General features: G+C 43.6%; 1 protein-coding gene across 3 annotated transcripts in view; it reads right to left on the bottom strand.

The window, feature by feature from the left end:
• Positions 1-23,706, bottom strand: part of LOC132866128 (fibroblast growth factor 14-like) — a 140,351-nt gene that overhangs the window by 10,202 nt on the left and 106,443 nt on the right. Inside the window, exon 4 of one of the 3 annotated variants that reach the window (XM_060898715.1) lies at positions 1,970-2,023. The exons of the other annotated variants lie outside the window; for them this stretch is intronic. Within the exon in view, the coding sequence (XP_060754698.1) occupies positions 2,021-2,023 (3 nt within the window). The 3' untranslated portion in view covers positions 1,970-2,020. Of the gene's footprint in view, positions 1-1,969; positions 2,024-23,706 lie in introns of those variants that run through there. 3 annotated transcript variants of the gene reach the window in all.

Below are 23,706 nucleotides of genomic sequence, written 5' to 3' on the forward strand. Positions count from 1 at the left end.
CTCAGAATTATTCAGCATAAACCATCAGAAACTTGAACACGACTTGGGACTTGGGAGTTACAACAGGACAATGAACCTAAACATGCATCAGAGCTGGTTATGGAGGATAAAACAGGCTAATATTAAGCTTAAAACAAGTCCTGATTTCAACCCTATTGAAAATATATGGGCCGTGCTTATAAGTTAAGTCCATGCCAAGAAAAAAAAAATTAATTGAACTCTACCAATTCTACCATGAAGAGTCATGAAATATCCAACCAGAATTCTGTAAGAAGCTTGTTCATGGCAAACAAAAATGTTTGGTCAAGGTTAATCTTGTGAAGAGACATTTTACCCAAATATTAGGTGTGCTGTATCTATATTTTTGACCCTGTATGTATAATTTTGATCCTCTGTTGATTTCAGAAAGCCCAAAGAAAATTAAAACTTGTGTACCAAATTCTAGCGTGTTTTTTTTTATATTAAAGATGTATGCTGTACATTCTGCCACAGAAAAAGAACAGTTAAAAGAAATTACTGAAAGCCCAAATATTGCCATGACATTCATATCCAAGATGACATTCATGTCACTGTATGTAAACTTCTGATCACAACTGTATGTATGTGTGTGCTTATATATGCGCTGCTTTGTCAGTTGCACAACCTGACATGTTTAAGCCACTGGCTATTAAATAACACTCTGTTCCAATGTAAACCATTTCTGTTTGTCCATATAAATGGTACTTCAACGACAAATTCAAAAGGGCAAGTGCTTTCCTGCCTAAAACTTTAAAAGGCAGGTATTTTAAAGATAAATTGTTCAAGTAAGCCAGTTAATATTCATGCATTCTTCTTCAGTAACCATTTATCCAGCCAGGATTGTGGTGGATTCAGAGCATATCCTCAGAACAATGGGCACAAGGTGGGAATCCTGGATGGGATGGGACACAAGCCCATTGCAGAGCACCATACACTCTCTCTCCCTCATATCTATCTTAGAAAATCCACCTACTAACACGTATTTGGAAGGTGAAAGGAGATCAGAAACTCTAGACAAATAGTAACCGAAGCTCAGGACTGAACTGGGGACTCTGGAGCTGTGAGGTGGCAATGCTAGCTCATGTGCCACCATGCCACTCATATACAATTCTATGTTTAAAAAAAAATCTAGCTCGCAAACTAGCCAGCAAAATGGGCTCCATAATTATGCTTAATAACTAGTATTTTGGTAAGGTATTGCTAACACTACCCTACCATGACACAGTGTACTGGACCATGAGTGTTAATATACAAGTACAGTATAAGCCCTGTGTATTTATTTGCCCATAGCTAAGTTTAATGGTGGTTTTAATAGTAAAATATAAATTTAAGGTCAATGGAATCATTACCATATTTAATCTTTTACCACAATCAAACTGGTGTGATATGTTGTTCCATCTTCTATTCATCCTATAATGCAAAAAACAACTTCTGTGGAAAAGAGAATGTAAGAAAGGTCATTTGAATGATAAAAGCTGGTCAAACATTACTAAGTCATGAACATCATCATTAATCATTAAGTCATGAATGCCAAGCAAACTTAATTTAGAACATGGAGATAATAGAATCTGTTAGCTGAAAGCTTTTGATGTCAAAGCCAACTGGATGGGTTATGACAAACATCTGGTTTTAATATCACATTAACAGTGGCCATTTCAAAGTGACTGGCCACTCTTATAAGAGATGGAATAGCATATAACTGGAACTTATCTAGATAGCAGCACCAAAGCCAAACACAGACATCTGTCGACTTTGTCACATCAGCTTCATCTGAATTACAAATGACACTTACAGAGATTGTTCCAGCCAGTATATTTTTATTGCAAACTAACATGCTCTTAAAATACATTTTCAAAGTAAAAATTCATTATTTCTCAGGAGATCTTGAAAACCAATATTAAAAGCTGAAATTAAAAACTGAAAATTGTAGCTTGCATAAGCATTAAACACCTACTTGGTTTGACTTGGAGAACCACCTTTTGCTGCAATAATATTCCAGGATTTACTCCAGGTTGTTCAAGTTGGTTGGCACATTCACAGCACAGGGGTTGAATAATTTATGCAAACAGAATTTTTCAGTTAGTAATTTTTGTCACAGAATATTTTATTGCACAAAACCCATTTCACATTAAATTAATTGATTTCGAGAGTCAGTCTTTTAAAATAAAATATCACAGCACAAAATATCAAAGTGTCATTTGTAATCCCTACAAATCTTATGAATTTTAATATAACAATGATTCCAAAAATGTTGGGACGCTGTGTAAAATGAAAATAAAAACAAAATGCAATGATCTGCAAATGCTTTTCAACCAATATTCAATTTAATACAATACAGAGACAAGATATTTAACTTTCAAACTGATAAACTATTTTGATTTTTGTAAATATACACTCATTCTGAATTTGATGCCTATATCACATTCCATAAAAGTTGGAAGCAGGGAAACCAAAGACTGGGAAAGTTGTAGATTGCTAAAAAAAAAAAAAAACAACCCCCCCCCCACACACACACATGCACACACCTTTTTGGAACATTTTATAGGTAAATAGATTAATTGGTAATTGAAAAAGCTCAGTTGTTCACAATCAAGCATGTGGTGGGGTTCACCACTTTGTGAAAAACTGCATGGGCAAATACTCCAACAGTTTAAGAACAAAGCTTCTTGAAAAACAATCAAGTTTATCAGGTTGAACATTAAATATCTTGTCTTTGTATTGTATTCAATTGAATATAGGTTGAAAAGGATTTGCAAATTCCTTTATATTTATGTTTTACACAGCATCCCAAGTTTTTTTGGAACTGGGATTGTACTTTTGCAAGGCACTTTAATTGTACATAATGACATGCATATAATACAAAACTGAATTATGTGTCATAGTTGCGCTGAACATGACTCAGAACTACACCTGCCATTACTGCTGTGCACCACATGATCATGACACTCATATCACATGACTGCTTTACACCTGATTTACATTTATGTGAATTGGCACAAATATTTATGTCACGTCTTGTACGTATAGCACTCGGCATCTAGCTTGTGTCTTCTATGGTTGGTATCACTGCCCCAAGTCATGTCTTGTTCATGCGTTTGTCTTGCTTCAATATTCTTGTTTTGCTTCTCAGTCTTTGTGTTTCATGTTTGCTTACTTATAATAAACAAAATCTCCACTTATATATGCCTCCTCTACAGATGCAGAGCCGTGCAATATGAGTTGTGACAGATGCAGTATGTGGGAGCAACAGGGGAATGAAAATTGGGTCAGAGCCATGCTGGAATAGCTCAAAGTCTTGTGCCCCCTTTGCAGGTTTTTTGAGGAGAGGGCACCCAGCCAGGCTAGAACCGTCTCACACCCTCCTTGCCCCACTGAGGATATCACCCTGCCTCATTGCTTGGCTGAGGATGTCCCTCTGCCTCCTTGCTGTGCTGAAGACGTCACGCCGCCTCCTTGCTCAACTGAGGGCATTGCTTCTTCCCCTGGCTTTGTGGTGTATGCCATTCCCCCCTCCTGCTTTTAGGAGGATGTTGCATTCACTCCTTGCACCGGCTTTGCAGTGACCATCGCTCCACTCTTGTGCTTCACTTGTGAAAACATGTCACCCCTTAGCTATGTGGAGGAGAGCACTCCACCTCACTGCTCAGTGGAGGATGTAGCATCTCTGACTGGGTATGCTACCACTCCTCAATGACCCAAAGGCTTTCAGAAACTGAGACTTTGGGCTTGGTTGCCCAGGACCCCCTCTTGAAGACATATAATGCTTTGGGAGCTGTGCTTTTTTTTTTTTTTTTTTTTTGGGGGGGGGGGGGGGGGGGGGGATTTTGTCAGTCTTGCACTACTGCACACCCCATGAGAGCTAAGTGAAACCGGAGTCAAATTCCTTGTGTGTGTCCACATACCTGGCAATAAAAGTGATTCTGTTTCTGATCACAACACTCATATTACATGACTGCTTTGCACCTGATTTACATTTATGTTAATTAGCACTAGTATTTAAGTCATGTCTTGTACAGCACTTGGTGCCCTGCTTCACTATTCTTTGTGTTTCATGTTTGCTCATTTACTATAAATGAATAAATCTTCAAAATAAATTTGCACTTGTATCTCCCCCCTCTACAAATGTCATATTACATACATAATAAATATGCTATATAATACTACTGATATATTTCATCTCATCTCATTATCTCTAGCCGCTTTATCCTTCTACAGGGTCGCAGGCAAGCTGGAGCCTATCACAGCTGACTACGGGCGAAAGGCGGGGTACACCCTGGACAAGTCGCCAGGTCATCACAGGGCTGACACATAGACACAGACAACCATTCACACTCACATTCACACCTACGGTCAATTTAGAGTCACCAGTTAACCTAACCTGCATGTCTTTGGACTGTGGGGGAAACCGGAGCACCCGGAGGAAACCCACGCGGACACGGGGAGAACATGCAAACTCCACACAGAAAGGCCCTCGCCGGCCCCGGGGCTCGAACCCAGGACCTTCTTGTTGTGAGGCGACAGCGCTAACCACTACACCACCGTGCCGCCCCGATATATTTCATATGTATTTTAAATATATTTATATTTTAAATATATTTAAATATGGCCAGAAAAAAGTCGTTGCTTAAGAAAACACATTTGGAGTTTGCCCAACAGCATGTGGCAGACTCCCCAAACACATGGAAGGAGATTCTCTGGCCAAATGAGACTAAAATTTAACTTTTTGCCATCATGGGAAATGCCATGTGTGGCGCATGGTACGCATGGGAGTGGCAGCATCATGCTGTGGGGATATTTTTCATCTACAGGGACAGGAAAGCTGGTCAGGACTGAAGGAAAGATAGATGGCACAAAATACAGGACAATTCTGGAGGAAAACCTGTTTGAGTCGGCCAGAGGTTTAAGACTGGGATGAAGGTTCACCTTCCAGCAGGACACTGACCCGAAACATACTGCTAAAGCTACACTGGAGTGGTTTAAAGGGAAACATTTAAAAATCTTGGATTGGCCTAGTTAAAGTCCAGACCTCAATCCAATAGAGAATCTGTGGTATAACTTGAAGATTGCTGTACACCAGCCCAACCCATCGAACTTGAAGGAGCTGGAGCAGTTTTGCCTTGAGGAATGGGCAAAAATCCCAGTGGCTATACACTACCGTTCAAAAGTTTGGGGTCACCCAGACAATTTTGTGTTTTCCATGAAAAGTCACACTTTTATTTACCACCATAAGTTGTAAAATGAATAGAAAATATAGTCAAGACATTTTTCTGGCCATTTTGAGCATTTAATCGACCCCACAAATGTGATGCTCCAGAAACTCAATCTGCTCAAAGGAAGGTCAGTTTTATAGCTTCTCTAAAGAGCTAAACTGTTTTCAGCTGTGCTAACATGATTGTACAAGGGTTTTCTAATCATCCATTAGCCTTCTGAGGCAATGAGCAAACACATTGTACCATTAGAACACTGGAGTGATAGTTGCTGGAAATGATATTGCACCAAAAACCAGACATTTAGTAGAATTTAGCTAGAATAGTCATTTACCACATTAGCAATGAATAGAGTGTATTTCTGATTAGTTTAAAGTGATCTTCATTGAAAAGAACAGTGCTTTTCTTTCAAAAATAAAGAAATTTCAAAGTGACCCCAAACTTTTGAACGGTAGTGTATGTGCTAAGCTAATAGAGACATACTCCAAGAGACTTGCAGCTATAATTGCAGCAAAAGGTGGTTCTACAAATTATTGACTTTGGGGACTCAATACCTATGCACACTCCAGATTTCAGTTTTTTCATCTAAATTATTGTTTGTGTCACAATAAAAAAAAAAAAATGCACCTTTAAAGTGGTAGGCATGTTGTGAAAGTCAAATGGTGCTAGGACCCTCCCCCCCCACAATCCATTTTAATTGCAGCTTGTAATCAGGGGTGTAGTGGGCGTGGTACGCGGGGGTACGCCGTCCACCCACTTCTCCCGAGGTGAGATTCAAAAAAACAACAACAACAACAAAAAACTGTCATTCAATGGCCTGAGTTTATATGCTCTACAGTAAGTGACACGTGCCTTTGTGCTCATCATCAATGCCCCCCCCCAATCGAACGTTACGTAAAACGTAACGACGCAAAGTGGAATGCATTCTAAACGCAGCCGAGATATTAGAATTATGTAAACGGTTGACTCCGCCATTTTAATGTTGCTTCGACCAACTAGAGAGCTTCGACAGAATGGCAGATCAAGGGGAAAATGACTCGACAGGAAAGACTCGGCAGAAAAACATCAATTTTTATTTCAGAAAAAGCATTCCGACACCGGCGACACCAAATCCAGCGACCTTGAGTGAGCCACCATCACCAATCATAACCAGTCACACTCACACTGAAGTTCCTTTCACTGCAGCTAATGCTAACACAGAGGTGTTGGGGAGCTCCAGCTCACCGTTCGAGATATGGACAGAAGAAATGTGGAAAAATAAAAAGGAGGCTTATCCCTGGCTCGACGCAAAGGATGGGAAGCTAGGCTGCAAGGTGTGCTCATGCATTAGTGATTTGTCTGTATTTAAAGCCCAGGGCTCACGGATGGGAGACGACTGTCTGAAAAAAAGTGTCTTCTTGTGCTCTCTTGTGTTGTTAAAAGAACGTAACATTTATACAAATCATTCATACCAAACATAGGCGACCAAACAAAGGCTACCGCTTCTGACATGATATCAAATCGATGACGTCACGAATCGCGTACCCCCACTTTAAAAATCTCCACTACACCACTGCTTGTAATGCAACAAAACAGGACAAACACCAAGGGGGATGAATATTTTTGCAACACACTGTAAATCAAGCCTTCAATTCTGTCATTTGGCAGTAATTGCTGCAATTTGTCATTCTCTACAGTCAAGCCACAAAGCACAACATGAAGACATGCTTGCCAGGCCACACACCACATGGGCACAAAGACACTGAAAGTAATGTTGTACATGTCCACCTCATTAGGCAATCACCATACACACCTAATGAACTTCATCAGTTTAATATTGCAAGTGTATTTGTAAACAAGACAGGACTGTACTGTTTAGTAAAGTTTTGGGCTACCAGGAGTCTCTAAAATATATTCAGTGTGCCTTGGCAAGTCTCTGGAAGTGTACTGGAGTGATGTACATCATTCTTGCAAAAGGTCTTCTCTCAATTAGTGTCTTGATGACAGTGCTCTCTAACACACCATTCCAAAATCTCCCAGAGGTGCTTAATTGAGCAGTGCCTCCTGGTCATAGCATATGATTCACAGAATTTTCACTCATCAAACCATTTATTAAAGCATATACGCAGAACCATGGCCTCACTTTCGTTTATAAATGCCTTGAGACCTCAAGAATGGCACAGGAATAGTTTTAAGCATTAACAATAAATCTAATATAGTAATTTTTATAATTAAAGTGATTTACGTAGGTAGCGGTCTGAGTGAATGACCTAGATGTCCGTAACATCACAGCAGGAAGTCTATCAGTCTCATCGCCATTTCCGCTATACTAAAACACAGAGCTGACTGCAACTCCGATCCTCCATTTTGAGCTAATTTATCGCCATGCCACGTATATGTGTTGCTGCACCCACCAGCAACACGACAGAAGGTGGAGTTACATTGCATTCATGGTCCAAGAATGTTCAAACTGCAAAGATTTGGACACGTTTTGTGAGAAGTTCACAGGCACATTGGGCGCCTATGAAGTGGTCTCTCCTCTGCTGTGCACATTTAACTGAAGACTCGTACAAGACCTCTGATCTGTTGAGGAACATTGGCTATAAGCCCGTATTGAAAGGGGGTGCAGTACCAACAATTAAAGAAAAAAGAAAACTTAAAAAAAGGAAAGTATTTATTTATTTAAAAAGGAAAGTTCAGTTGCACCAGTCTTCCCGGAGTGAGCCAAGGGTTGTTGCTAAAACCCGGGATGGAAGAGACGTGACATATTGCTCGGGCAGTGACCTCCCTGCGGTTGTTGCTAAAACCGGTGACGTCCTGTTGCATCCCGGGTTTTAGTAATTGCCTGAGCCGAGCAATAATGGCGGAGTACTCCGTATGGACAAAGTAGAGAATGAGTGGACCACCTGTCTTATTTCTAAACTGGATATCGCTGCCATCTTGCCCTTACATTGAAGAAGTGAATGAACAGAGAACTGAACGAACAACTGAAAGTCAGATTGTTTCAAAACAATCGGCCACAAGATCGGCCTTCAAGAAGTGAGAACACAGACAGGTAAGCACCGACTCTCATTTGGATATAAAACAACAAAAACAACATGTTGTTTACCTGCATTTAGATTAATACATGTAACTTGGGCAGCACGGTGGTGTAGTGGTTAGCGCTGTCGCCTCACAGCAAGAAGGTCCGAGTTTGAGCCCTGTGGCCGGCGAGGGCCTTTCTGTGCGGAGTTTGCATGTTGTCCGCGTGGGTTTCCTCCGGGTGCCCCGGTTTCCCCCACAGTCCAAAGACATGCGGTGACTCTAAATTGACCGTAGGTGTGAATGTGAGTGTGAATGGCTGTCTGTGTCTATGTGTCAGCCCTGTGATGACCTGGTGACTTGTCCAGGGTGTACCCCGCCTTTCGCCCGTAGTCAGCTGGGATAGGCTCCAGCTTGCCTGCGACCTTGTAGAACAGGATAAAGCGGCTAGAGATAATGAGATGAGACTTGTATTGTGTGTTTAAGTTACCGGTATAAGATTTTTTAATTTGCTTCAGAATGTGATTGTCTCAGTTCATCTGATTATTTAATTAGCCTTTTACGTTTTATCAGTGAAAATGCATGCATGTACATGTATGTTGCATAAGTTATAACACCTATCCTGTTTTAATGAGAGTCAACCCACAATCAATGAAGTCAAATCAGTCTTAGTTGAGCAAGTTGGGAGTGGTATTTCTTACTTTCACCATCAATTTTTATTTATATGACTTTGGTCTGTAGCTGTAAAAGGCCTCGGCCTTAAAACCGGTTACCGCAGTGACGTCACACATTCAGGCATGGCTGGCTCAGCGGGGCAGCTCAAATGTCAACTTTGCGGTTGATTTTAACTCTCAAAAATATATTTTTTAAATTCCCATTTATGCAGCATACAACAGTCAAGGATGGAGATACTATCCACTCAGAAATTTATTCAAAAATAAAGGTTTTGCAGGGGCGGCATGGTGGTGTAGTGGTTAGCGCTGTTGCCTCACAGCAAGAAGGTCCGGGTTCGAGCCCCATGGCCGGCGAGGGCCTTTCTGTGTGGAGTTTGCATGTTCTCCCTGTGTCCGCATGGGTTTCCTCCGGGTGCTCCGGTTTCCCCCACAGTCCAAAGACATGCAGGTTAGGTAAACTGGTGACTCTAAATTGACTGTAGGTGTGAATGGTTGTCTGTGTCTACAGTATGTGTCAGCCCTGTGATGACCGGGCGACTTGTCCAGGGTGTACCCCGCCTTTCGCCTGTAATCAGCTGGGATAGGCTCCAGCTTGCCTGCGATGCTGTAGAACAGGATAAAGCGGCTAGAGATAATGAGATGAGGTTCTGCATATCTGCTTTAAGTCCTCATCCCCTGTTGATGGGGACATTGTCAGCCAGGAAGACATCACTTTCAAAGGATGGAAATGCTTCATCATAGTATAAACATGACCAGAAAGCAACACTTTTTTTATTAGTTTGCAAAAACCCTTTCTTGGAGACAAATGGACACACTACACCAGCAAACTCTCCCTCACAGCATAATGCAGCTTACCTATCTTAATCTATACACAAAGTCATTATTAACAAAATGGCATCCACATTTCACCTATATCATTTATCAAATGTACAGTGAATCCATGCACTGGACTAGTGACAACAGAGCATGTAGTCCTAGGTACACACTGCTCTCCTTTATGTAAAGAAGAAACCAGGGACGGAGTGGCCATCAGGAGTAGCGGGAGTTTTCCCGGTGGGCCGGTGGTTCAGTGTGTGCCGGCGGAGAAAAAAAAATACAGTTGCGCTGGCCTTTAATATGATAAGCAATGTTAACAGTTTCTCTAGTGTCTGGATAATCAGCATTGGCTTACATGGACGTCAGTCGTGGAGCTGTTGGCCAATCACAGCCGAGCCGAAGGCTGAGGGTTTCGGTCCAGCCCCCTTCTCCCTCTTCATCTGTCAATCAATTAATCAGCCATGCAAAAATGGAGAAGAAACGCAAGGGAGGAGCACAAAAATTAAGAGAAAAGAAAAGGCACGCACTACAAGCAGATGCGGCCAAGTGTCAGAAACTGACAAATATATTTTCTGCTGCTGCATCATCTGCACCATCCTCAGTGGCACCTGCAGCTCTCGCGGCGGCGCCGTCTGGAGGACAACATGACCTGGAGGGGGATGCTAATCAGGTGGGTGGCTGTAATGTTATAACATTATTTAGCTAGCTTGCTAACTTTTAGCACAACACATTTAGGCTAGTTTGGCTATAAAAACATCATTATTGTGTATGGACTACACTAGTACTGCTAGGCCTAGTATACTAACAACATAACATTTTTTAACCATCTTAGCCCTATTATCAAAAAAAAACCCCATATTTTACTGATAGTTTGGTTTAGTGGTTTACTAAAACAATACTAACAGTACTAATCTCTTATTTAGACTGAAGATGATACAGCTACTGCTAGAGGAAGCCAAGCCCAGGAAGTCAGTGCTCTCTCTTCAAAAGTTTATTTTTTTACAAGGCCCAAACCAGAGGACTTAGATTATTTCTTGAGTCATCATCCCCAGCAGAAGGCAGAAAAGGCTATAGTGCAGAGAGCTTTTTCTTGCAAAGATGGCACAAATAGGAAATGGCTTTCACACAGTGAAGACAGACAAGCACTCTTCTGCTTCCTTTGTATGGCATTTGCTAAGGCTACAGATAGCAGTTTGTTCATCACTGGCATGACAGACCAGAAACACATACATCAGAGAGTGGAAGACCATGAGAGGAGCAATCTACACAGAGGTTGTGCAGGAGCATATTTCCTTAGGTCCTCAAAACGCAATGTTGAGAACCTTCTCAACGGATGGGGCCGCCAACATGCAGGGCCAATATAAAGGCTTCTCCGCACTTCTCTCAGAAAAGTCCCCTCATCAAATCCATGTGTGGTGTTATTCACACATCCTCAACCTTGTTTTGGCAGACACAACAGTCTGTCTTAGAAAGTGGCTCTCTTTTTTCTCTCATCAATAACATTGCTGTTTTTGTCAGAGTCCTACCAGAGGATGTCCATTTGGGAGAAGGAGAGGAAGGACCCTAAACACAGACGTCTTGCTCCAATTGGAGAGACATGCTGGTGGGCAAAAGACAGTGCTTTGACCAAGGTATTTGGAGCTTTTGGAAAGCCAGATGGAGCCCTGTATGTTGATGTCCTTCACACTCTTTCAGCCATCCAAGATGAACAGAACATTAACACCACTACTAGGGTGGCACGTGGCTTCATTGCAAGGCTGCTGAAGTATGAAACAGTACTCACAGCTCAGCTCTTCCTCCAAATTTTTCAGGTCACCTCACCAGTCTCAAAATATCTACAGACAAGTGGCATGGACATCCTGACAGCTCATCAGATGATTGTGTCTGCAGAAACCCAGCTGAAAGGAATGGCCAGAGGTTTTCAGAAAGTGAAAACAGTGGCTGACACATTCGTCCAGTGGGCCAACAATGAGCTACTTGAAGAAAACAAAGAAACAGAGCTGGAGGTTGAGGCTGCTCTGCCACCAAAAAGGTATCGAAGAAAGAAATCCATGCCTGGAGAGATGTCCCAAGATAAGACTGTGTCTGACACAGAGGCATTGTACAGAATCAATGTCCACAATCGCATCATGGATACAGTCATTGAGAGCATGCACCAGCGATTCCTCAAAAATGGCACCTTGTATGCTGATTTTGGCTCTTCTGGACCCAAAAAACTTCAGCCAGGTAAAATCATATTCAAGCGGTTTCTCAGAGACAGCACTCAAAGATCTGAGCAAATGTTTACTACCATTTGATGACAGGGCAACGGTCACCAATTTACAGAGTGAGCTCCTCAGTCTGGCAGGACATGGGATAAGTTGAAGGCCTCAATATTTGAGGAATACACAACCAAGACAGCAAAAGAGGTTGGGTCAGAGGATGCTGAAAATGAGATGGAGATGGTGAACACAAAGTGCTCATTTTGCAAGGACTGCCCATTGTGTTGCTACCATATGCTGAGGAAGTACAACCTCCTGACAGATGCATACCACATAATCGGCCTTGCATACAAGTTCCTGCTTACTCTGTCAGTCACACAGGTAGCATGCGAGAGCAGCTTTTCAACACTAAAATTCATCAAGGACAGGCTCAGGAGCACTCTCTCTCAGCAGCACCTGGAGGCATTTATGCTCATGGCCACTCAGCAAGATGTTCTTAAGATGCTGGATAGCGAGGACATCATAGATGGTGTTGCAGAGAAAAGTGTGCTGCTGCAGAAATTGCTACTTCAGTAAAGTGATGATATGTTAACTATTATGGTATGATCATTATTAGTGTGACTTACATGTTCACCAATCTTCACACTATTAAGCAACTATTGCAGACCATTTTGAGTAACTCTAAAAACTATTATACATTTGTTCTAATCAAGGCCTCAGGTTAAACGATGTCATTATCCCTTCAATAATGTTTACATGCATATTTTTTTGTCTCCCATATATATGTGAACATATTTGTTCCACCGCCATCATCTGCCGCCATCATCTGCCTCCATCATCCGCCTCCATCATCTTCCTCCATCATCTGCCGCATCATCCACTGCCAGCGTCCGCCGCCATCGTCCGCCTCCAGCATCCACCACCATCATCCTCCTCCATCATCCGCCTCCAGCATTCACTACCATCATCCACCTCCAGCATCTGCCGCATCATCCACCTCCAGCATCCACCGCCATCATCTGCCACCCTGGCCCCTGAGTGGGCCAGTCAGGTACTAAGTTCCCGGGCCACTTTTTTGCCCCAGTTCGCCCCTGGAAGAAACACAACAATCATACCAGTCCAGTTTTTCCCACAGACCAGGTAGCAATTTGTGGTGCTCCATTGTGCCAATGAGGGAATCGTGCGCGGTGGTGTCGTGGCGGTCGGTGGAGTCGGTCATTGGGGTGTATGCAAAGTGTTTACAATGGGCGGTGTTCAAATACACAGTATTTTTCTTCAGAGTCACCTGCTGGGACTATTTTAAAGCTACAAGAAGCATTTGAGATTATTCAGTTCAATCTAAATTATTTTAAGTTCTTTAAGAGAAGACAGCTAAAACAATTTTTACCAGAACCCTGCCTGGTTTCATTCCTCGACCCAACTTTACATTACAGGGCAGGCCATTAGTTTGCTGGGCTTGATGTTGGTGGAAAACCTGTCTTTTAAATTTATGAAAATTACTCACCAAAATTGAAGTTATTTACCTTTGTTTTTTGCCTTTTTGATGGCAATCTTTCAATCATTCTTTAGTTGACATTCAAGGAATAAATTGCAAAAAACAAGCTGGAGGTTTTTATTTTAAATATTGAACTCAACACTTACCTCAACCAATACTAAAATGAAATAAATAGTATAATGTGTCATGGTCCTACCTGTGGGCTTCTCTCTTCAGGTAACATCTCCACTCAGCATTACCGGCCACGCCCGCTCTCACTTCCTCTTATTAACTTTCAGTGACTGTCATTGGCTGTTGCCGATCACCTGCTTCCCCCCGTGTGTATTTAAGCTGCAGTTCTCCCAAGCCTCAGTGTCAGATCGTCTGCAACTTCCAGTGTGATAACCTGCTCTGTGTTCCTACTACTCTGACTCCTGATGATATTCTGTTCCGTCTGACTCTGTCTGCTCTCCAGCCCTGGTAACCTGACCTGCCTTCTGTCCTGTCGACTCTGCCTCTCCTGTACCTTCGCCTGATATCCAGCTTGCCCAGTCCTGCTGCTCGCCTGCCTCTCCATCAGCCCAGTGTGAGCAGCCCTGCCTGAAGCCCTACTCTTCAGCCCCGGTAACCTGACCCTGTATTTCTGTCCCCTATCTTGCTATCTGATCTGTGACTCTGTGTTCCAGCCTGCTCACTAACTCCAGCCTGCTGAGGGACTACTGCTGGGAGACTGCCTGAAACCCAAGTGGTATCAGCCTACAGCCACACCTCCCTAACAACGCCTGATCCTGTCTGATCTCAGCTGCTAAGCAGGGTCAGGCCTGGTCAGTACTTGGATGGGAGACCTCAGATGTCACCAGCCATCCCTGCCTCTCAGTCCTCCTGCCACTGAACTTCACACACACATTCTCCCTTTTCCCCTGTTATTATTAAACCGTGGTTTGAGTGCATTTGATCTCCTCTCCTGTCTGGTCCTTGACAATAATGTAACAACAAAATAATAATAAAATATCATAATTAGATGTAAGAAACCACTTAAGGTAACACCAAGGCAACTAACAATAATGAAAAAGCGTTACCCTAATTGGTGCAAAGCCTGTATGCCCTATCAGAACATTTAATTCTGCGTGGCTTCCTGAAAAAAAACTCAAGTGCCCTATCGTAAGGGAAGTCATTGGGTTCAGGACCATTTATGGAGATTCGTAAGCAGGCTGCCCTTGGAGCCTATTCCTGAGGTCTGTTTTAATCTATGGATAAAAAAGTACATTTTCTTCATCAAAGCACTAAAAATTTCCATTACATCAAAAAAAATACAAAGGAATACTGAATTTCTATGTGCTTACCCTATTCATAGCTGAGAAATCCCGCTCGCAATTCAGAAAAAAACTTTTCAATACTCATCTGGGTTAAAGCAGCAAACATTGAGAGTCAATGAAATTATAATAGTCAAATAAATACGAAGTTATTATTAGCCTATGGGCATCCTACAGTAGCCTATCTCAACTACCGCATTGTTTCTTAAAATAGTCAGATTTTATGCTTTAGATAGCATCAACTAGGCATCCCCGCGAGTATAACAACATTTTATTTAGGCTAGTGGGAAATCCTTATTTATTGTGAATGTCAAGCCATTATTAATAACTTGCATGAATGCTGAAGCGGGATAAACAGGATAATGCAATAAGGCCGGTTCCTCGCGTCAAGCTGCTACTGTATGCATCAAAATTGGTTTATAGCCTGACTCAGGGATGTCCGTTTCCTGTAAGCCAAGAAGGCTATGATAAAGCTCATCACGAGCACGACGTAGGCTACCTTTTAAAATAAGGGGTCGGAAGGCGAATCGGGAAGGCTGCGTTATTTTTAATTAGCCAACAGGCCTACTTGCAGTCCGGTGTCATGGTCTGAATTTACCACCAGTCTGAATTTACCAGGTAAATTTATACTGTAGCAGCCACGGTCTGAATTTACCACCAGTCTGAATTTACCAGGTAAATTTAAACTGTAGCAGCCACGGTCTAACCTTACCACAGTATAAATTTACCAACTTGGTATAACTGGGCCTAGTCTGAATTTACCAGCCTAATACGAGATTTATGTTCATGTTCATGCTTGAATTATTTACACTTTATCTTGATGAATATTGGTTTAAGTAAGACTCCTCATGATTATAATAATTTAGTTATTCTCTCAAATTTACCAACTTGGTATAATTAGATTGCTGTCATTGAGCCTAGTCAGAATTTACCAGCCCAGTATGATATGGGATTTACATTCATACTTGATCCACAAATACATTTTCACTTTATCTTGATGAATATTGATTTGTTTGAGTGAGACTCATCATGATTATAATATAGTTATTCTGTCAAATTTACCAACCTGGTATAAATAGACTCCTGTCATTGGACCTAGTCAGAATTGGGTCATCTTTCTTTTGAAAATGGCGAATCGCTGGTCTCCTGCCTCTTTGGACTCTGTGTTTTGCTGATCTTCATTTTGTGACTGGGAAATGATTGTTTCCTCATCCATATTCAACAGCTTGTCTACTGATAATCAAATCTCACAATTGTAATCACAATTCGTGTTCTATTAGTCCACAAATGTATTGAAATGCTCAGTACAAAATCGCAGCAAGAAATGGTAAATTTAGACTTCCCGGAAGTTGACCGGGGGAAAAAAATCGGTCTGCGCATGCGCATGGTAAATTTATACCAGCGCACGATCAGACCGTGACACCTGTCATATGCGCAACGGCAGGCCTGTATACACGCCTCTCCGTCTCGCTCTCTCTCTGTGTGTGGGTGCATGCGCACGTGAACGAGAAGAAAGAGCACTATGAATGAACGGAACGATACGCAACGGAATTTTTTTTTTCAAAATCGCGAGTCTGATTGTATGGCGATAGGAATCCATTGTGTAGCGCTGCGCCACACAATGGTCTATGTATGGGAAACCCTGCAGTCTCTCTCTCTCTCTCTTGTGTTCTGCCTGCAGGCAGGTCCTTCCCTATGGTCCCCGCTCCATGGCACTCCACTTGACTAATACGTAGGGGCTGCCATTCTTTATCCTGTCTAACATTCCTATCCATTGTCTTCCTGGAGGCCTCCTCCCATCCATTCTCCCCTTTATGACGACAGGGAGAAGATCCCTATGACGCAGAGTATAGCCAAGCCAGGCATTCTGCCTTCCATTGTTGATGGATATAATGGACCTCCTCTCACCAACACACCAAAGTACTTCCTCATTACATATTTTGTCAGACCAAGAGATGTTTATCACTTTCCTCCAAAGCCACATTTCACAACTTTCTAGCCTTTGTACACTCAAAAAAATAACTTGCAAATAACTTGCTCAGTGAACATAATAAAATTATTGAAAGTATTTCCACCCAAGTAAAATGCGTTAACTTAGCCAGAAACAATTTTGTTGAGTGACCTAAATGTCAACTGTGACATGTTAGACTTAGGTTCATGTAACAAACACCCATGTTGGTTTTTTTGAGTGTACATCCTCCTTCCTTAAAGACCACAATTTGGCTCCATAAAGTAGACTGCTCCAGATGATGGCCTTGATCATTCTCTTTTTCAGATCAAGGTTGAAGGTTTTTGTCAACAGTTCTTTCCTTTTAGAAAACGCGTCCTTTGCCCAGGCTATTCTCAATCTTATATCTTTCTCACAGTATCTGTCCTGTGTGATCAGGCTCCCAAGGTAGATTGAATTGTGTTACCTGACTTAGTTATTCACCTTCAAGAAAAATTGCAAATTCCTCACCAGCTGTAGACCCTCAGCAGAGCTGGCTATTTTTGCTTGGTCATCCGCATATTGCGCTGTTTTGATGAGATGACCTCCCACTCGAATTCCTTCATTCACATCACTTAAGGCTTCTTTTATCATGGCTTCAGTGTATATGTTAAAATAGTAAGGGTGATAGCGAGCAACCTTATCTCATACCACAGCCAATCACTGTTGGATCTGTTAGGCCATTTTTCATCCTTACTCTCGCACTTTGCCCCATATATAGCCTTACAATCAGTCTCTGATCTCACTGATCAATGCCTATGCATTTCAAAACTGCCTGGAGCTTTACCCAATTTATTCTATCAAAAGCCTTTTCATAGTCCACAAAGCACACATACACATCCTGTTCGTGGTCCATGCGCCTTTCACTAAGTAGTCTCATTTTCGCAAGAGCCTCTCTCGTGCCAACTCCTTTCCTGAAACTGAATTGGTTGTTACCAAGGTACACATTAGCCTTAGTCTCAATTCTGCTCATCAACAAGTGGCGAATAACTTTCGATGCATGCACTATAAGACTTATGGTTCTGTGTTCTTCACATCTTGTAGTTTGCGTTTTTTTCTCAATACATATGAGAACCAACTCCAACCAGTCCTCTGGCTATACTCTACCCATGTATACAGTACTGCAAAGCTCTACAAATGTGTCAACTCTGACTGTACCAATTGCTTTCCAAATTTCTGCAGGAATTCCATTTATTCCTTCTGACTTCCCGTCTGCTTGCTGATGTATAGCCTTGATAATTTCCTCCCTTAAGACCTCGGGTCCAAGGCTATCTCCATCAACTTCTTCCTCTGGCTCTAACAGGATAATGTCTGGTTTCTCATCCTTGGCATATAACTCTTCTCTATACTCTTTCCATCTCTTCTTGACATCACCTGGGTCTGTTAGCAGAGCTTGCTGAGCACATTTTCTTGTTTCTTTCCCCCACACTTCCCCTGGCAGAGGTCCTTTATTTTTGTGTACATTAGATCTGATCTTCCTCTTCTTTCCAGTTCTTTGAGTTCACTGCATTGACTCTCCCACCACTTGACATGCGCTCTATCGGTTTCTCTATGAAGCTTATTATTTAACTTCCTATACATTGTTCTACTGTGCGTGGAGTTGACGTTCTTCCATTTCTGCCTCTCCTCCATCTTGTCCAGCATTTGCTTGGTAACCCAAGGCTTCTTGGCCTTTTGCCTTGCTTTGTGTCCAATATTTTCCTCCCCACTTTTTACTACTGCACTTTTCAAGTGATTCCAGTTGTTCTCTACAGCATTCAGGCTTTTTACCTTCAGGCTCCTTTTTGAGATATTGATCCATGCTCTGTGCAAATTTTTCTCTGGAGTCATTTTTCAGTTTCTGCCTATTCCATTTCTTGATCTTCTTACTGCCACATACTCTCTTCAATTTGAATTTTACCTTCATCATAACCAGATTATGATCAGAATTGCAATCAACTCCTGGGTACACTGCAGCATTCTTCACACTGTTGCGATACCTCTGCTACACTAATATGTAATCAATCTGTAGGTGCCGGATGTCCACTGGCACCTTCCACATATACCTTCTCCTCAAATTATGCTCAAAACAGGTGTTAGCTATCATAAGATTCCTGCAGTCACAGAACTCTATTAACATGTCTCCCCTCTCATTTCTTCTGCCAAGGCCAAAATGGCCTGCAACTAAACTATCACTTTCACTTCCTTCTCCAACAACTGCATTGAAGTCTCCTAGTACTATGAGGTAGTCATTACCTTTTCCCAGATTAAGCATTTCTTCTGTTATCATACATTTCCTCTACTTCTTCATCCAGATGGTCACTGGTAGGCATGTACATGACAACGACCATAATCCCTACCAGTTTACCTCTTAATCTGGCCATCAAAAGTCGAACATTATATGGTTCCACCCTCTCAATGCACTGTGTCGCCTGGTGGTCTAGGAGCAGCGTCATTATGTTCCACCCTCTTTCTCTCCTTGTCCCCCGGAGTAAATTACATGCACATCATCACTAAGGAAATCTCCTTTATCCTTTAAACATGCTTCAGTAAGGCCTAGTATCTGAATCTTTTAGTCTGCTCATTTTGCACTTGATGTTCTCTAACTTCTCTTGGCTCGACATTGTTCTTACATTCCACATGCCAATTCAAATCAGCATATGAGGGGGTTTCGCATGATGACGACCTAAGAGGCCCCCCTCCCTCTCCTGCCAGTAGCAGCACCTTGCCTAGCAAAGGTCCCATTTAACCAATAACATTCATTCTAGCAGTCATACTACTATACTATAAGGAATCAAGGGAAAAGTACTGCTGAGGTGGTTTCCCATTGCCTTCCTCAGCTGCAGTGACCATCTAACTGGGCCTAATGGACCCAAGCATATACAATGCTAGCATCCTGCTGTATACACCGTTGGCCATGGATGACTCATAAGCCGATACAACTATCCATCACGCTGCTGCCCATGACTTGTAGGGAGTCCACATGAGTAGTAACTTTGCCATATCCCTGGCTTGGGAGGCTAAGGGAGTACTGATGCTTGCCCAAGGCAAGCTCCCAGACTAGCAGAGGGAAAGAGTCATCTTACTTCTCCATTGTAGACCACCACGAAGGGGTGAATACCCACTGCCTTGCATACCAGTATAGTTAAATAATCAACCACACAGTGGTATGATTCCATTATGGCTTTAAAGTTATTATTTTTTTATTTTAATGGAATTCCCTGGATTGTATTTCATTAATTAAAGAACAACACATGCTTTTTATTCATTTCTAATCACATTCTGCCAGATGTCTGAGTCAGAGACAGATACAAATGCAGGTTTGGACATTTTATTAAAAAAACCCCAGCATTAAATAGATCCAAAACATGAAGCAGACTTGAGAATCAGGTACAGGCTTATGGTTAGCTAATCACCAAGCATAACAACATTGACAAAGGCAAAAATCCAAAAACATAAATCAGAAAGACAAGATCAAAACCAGAATATCTAAACAAGGATACAAGACTTGGTAAGTCAGGTAAATACAGACTGAGCATTACTTCACAATTGAAGCATTGTCCAAAGTCTGTTTGAATAGTGTGAGGTGTGATTGTAGGGGATTGCTGGGAATTGTAGTCCATGGAGGCCATGTTTGTCAGCCAAAGTCTGTTCTGGGAAGTGGGGTTTTGGGTAGATTGTCAGAACAACTTCCTTCTTTTCTGGATGCTTGGCATGAAACTCTTGGCAGATCAGACAGTCAAGAATGCCATGTGCCAGAATCCATCATTGCTCATCAGGGCTGTAGCCCTCCCATTCTGATGTACTCCAACTTCCCATCTTTGTGGCATGAATTGAGGATGGCTTTAACTAGGTAAGCAGGTTGTCCTTCAATGTCCAGGGGTGCAGGTGGTGTGGTGTGGGGAACATCTGTAGCTAGTGGTCCAGGGGTGACAGGCTTGAGATGTGATGCAAGAAGGGATGGTGCAAGTTGCTAGTGGCATGGCAGGTCCAGTTTGCAGGTGACTTCACTGATGTGGCAGAGGACTTTAACTACCACTGAGTTTGGTGGTGTAGTGGTTAGTGCTGTCACCTCACAGCAAGAAGGTCCGGGTTCGAGCCCCGTGGCCGGCGAGGGCCTTTCTGTGTGGAGTTTGCATGTTCTCCCCGTGTCCGTGTGGGTTTCCTCTGGGTGCTCCGGTTTCCCCCACAGTCCAAAGACATGCAGGTTAGGTTAACTGGTGACTCTAAATTGACCGTAGGTGTGAATGTGAATGGTTGTCTGTGTCTATGTGTCAGCCCTGTGATGACCTGGCAACTTGTCCAGGGTGTACCCCGCCTTTCGCCCGTAGTCAGCTGGGATAGGCTCCAGCTTGCCTGCGACCCTGTAGAACAGGATGGAGTGGCTAGAGATAATAAGATGAGTTTCTAACATCACTGTGTACTCCTTATAACTTTAGTCCTTACTGCCATACATGGTCAGAGAGTCAGCGTTAATATTCTTGGAACCAGACTGGCACAAGAGTGTGAAATTGAATCTTGGAAAGAACAGGGTCCACCAGGCTTGGCATAGGTTTAGGCGCTTGGCTATTTTCAGATACAGTTTTTGTGATCTGTGAATATCATGAAGGGATTGGCTGCTCCCTCCAACCAGTGATGCCATTCTGCTAGGGTAAGCTTCACCGCCAACAACTCTCAATTTCCTATATCACAGTTATGCTCTACTGGTGACAGTTTCTTGGCCTGGAAGGCCACTGGGTATAGTTTGGGCTTATCTCCAAAACCTTGCTTAAACACAGCTCCCAAATCAGAGGTGTCCACCTCAACTATGAAGGGTTTCAACGGGTCAAGGTGTTTGAGGATGGGCGCTCTGATGAATGCCACTTTGAGCTTGGTGAAGGCTTCACTGTCTGCTTTGTTCCATGCCAGTCACTTAGGATCCTTGTTTAGGAGAGATATGAGTGGGTTGGCGACAGAGCTGAAACCCTGGATGAACTTTCTGTATAAGTTAGTGAACCAGAGGAAACACTGGAGACAGTCTTGGGTGTGGGCTATTCTGCAAGTGCCATCACCTTTGCCTAGTCCATGGCCACACCTTTGAAGCCTCTGATGTACCACTGGAAAGAGATGGTGGAAGCTCACATTTCTGTTCTTTTATGTAGAGCTGACTTGTGAGGAGATAGGACAAGGCTTAATGTGCTATGCTGTACATGAGCTTCTAGAGAGGAGGCATAGATTAGGATGTCATTGTAACGGTTCAGCATTCGTGGGTGGAGCACAGAGGACGGCAGGACAGAGATCAGGTTTGACAGCACATTTATTTGCCACACTTTTCAGTCTAACAATTATGTATGCCCTTTTCAGATACATACACACACACACACACTCAGCGCCTGGTTCAGCAAGAGCTCCTCTGCTCTCGCTCTCCCTCCTTAAGTAGGGCGCGGTCACTGGGAAGACACAAACACAGGTTATTTGCTCTCAGGTGTAGTGATTCTGCCACTCACCTTCCCTGACTCTGCCCTCCTGTCACAGACCGGCGCTTGACCACGCCCCCGCTGCCACATACCCCCACCGCCCGACTCAGGCCAGGCGGCCGTCCGGCCTGCAGCCGACTCCCCCCCCCCCCCCTTGGTGGGAGAGGAAGTCCGCCACGACCATCTGCGCTCCCGGCCTGTGGACCACCTTGAAATTAAAGGGTTGGAGTGCCAGATACCAACGGGTGATCCGCGCGTTGGCATCTTTCATACGGTGGAGCCACTGGAGGGGCGCGTGGTCCGAACAGAGGGTGAAAGGGCGCCCCAGCAGGTAGTACCGGAGGGCGAGGACCGCCCACTTGATGGCCAGACACTCTTTCTCTATGGTGCTGTAGCGCCCCTCACGCACCGACAGCTTCCTGCTTAGATACAGGACAGGGCGGTCCTCCCCCTCCACCTCCTGGGACAAAACCGCCCCCAGCCCTCTGTCCGATGCATCGGTCTGCAACATAAAGGGGAGAGAAAAGTCAGGGGAGTGTAGAAGTGGCCCCCCACACAGTGCAGCCTTTACCTCTGAAAAAGCCCGCTGGCATTGCTCCGTCCACTGGACCAGATCTGGTGCCCCCTTTTTAGTGAGATCAGTCAGCGGGCTGGTGACGTCCGAATAATTAGGTATAAAACAATGATAATAGCCAGCCAGCCCCAGGAACTGTCTCACCCCCTTTTTGGTCTTGGGCCTCGGGCAGGCCGCAATCGCTGCGGTCTTATTAATTTGGGGACGCACCTGCCTGTTGCCCAAGTGGAAGCCCAGATACAGTACTTCCACCCGCCCAATCGCACACTTCTTTGGGTTGGCTGTGAGACCCGCCTGCCTCAGCGACCTAAGGACGGCCCTTAGGTGTTCCAAGTGCCTCGGCCAGTCATTACTATATATGATGATGTCATCCAGATAGGCGGCCGCATAGGTGGCGTGGGGGCGGAGGACCCGATCCATCAGCCGCTGAAACGTAGCGGGCACCCCAAACAGCCCAAACAGAAGTGTGACGAATTGGTGTAACCCAAATGGTGTGGAAAAGGTTGTTTTTTCTCGGGATAGTGGAGTCAAGGGGATCTGCCAATATCCCTTCGTCAAATCCAGTGTCGAATAAAAGCGAGCCGTGCCTAGTCGATCGAGCAGCTCGTCAATACGAGGCATTGGGTACGCGTCAAATTTAGACACCGCGTTGACTTTCCTATAGTCCACACAAAACCGGACCGACCCGTTGGCCTTGGGTACCAAGACCACCGGGCTGCTCCAGTCACTGTGGGACTCCTCGACGATGCCCATTTCGAGCATGGTCTGAAGTTCTTCCCGAACCACTTTTTTTTGTGTTCGGGTAGCCTGTAAGGGCGGCTACGCACTACCACCCCCGGGGGCGTCTCGATGTGGTGCTCTATGAGGTTAGTGTGACCGGGCAGGGGCGAGAACACATCCGAAAACTCGGCCTGCAACTGGGCGACCTCCGTGAGTTGGGTCGGGGAGAGGTGGTCTCCACAGGGGACCGGAGAGGTACGTGATGCCAATGTCCCCTTTTGAACCTC

The sequence above is a fragment of the Neoarius graeffei genome, chromosome 18 (genome assembly GCF_027579695.1).
Source record: "Neoarius graeffei isolate fNeoGra1 chromosome 18, fNeoGra1.pri, whole genome shotgun sequence".
NCBI classification, from domain to species: domain Eukaryota; kingdom Metazoa; phylum Chordata; class Actinopteri; order Siluriformes; family Ariidae; genus Neoarius; species Neoarius graeffei.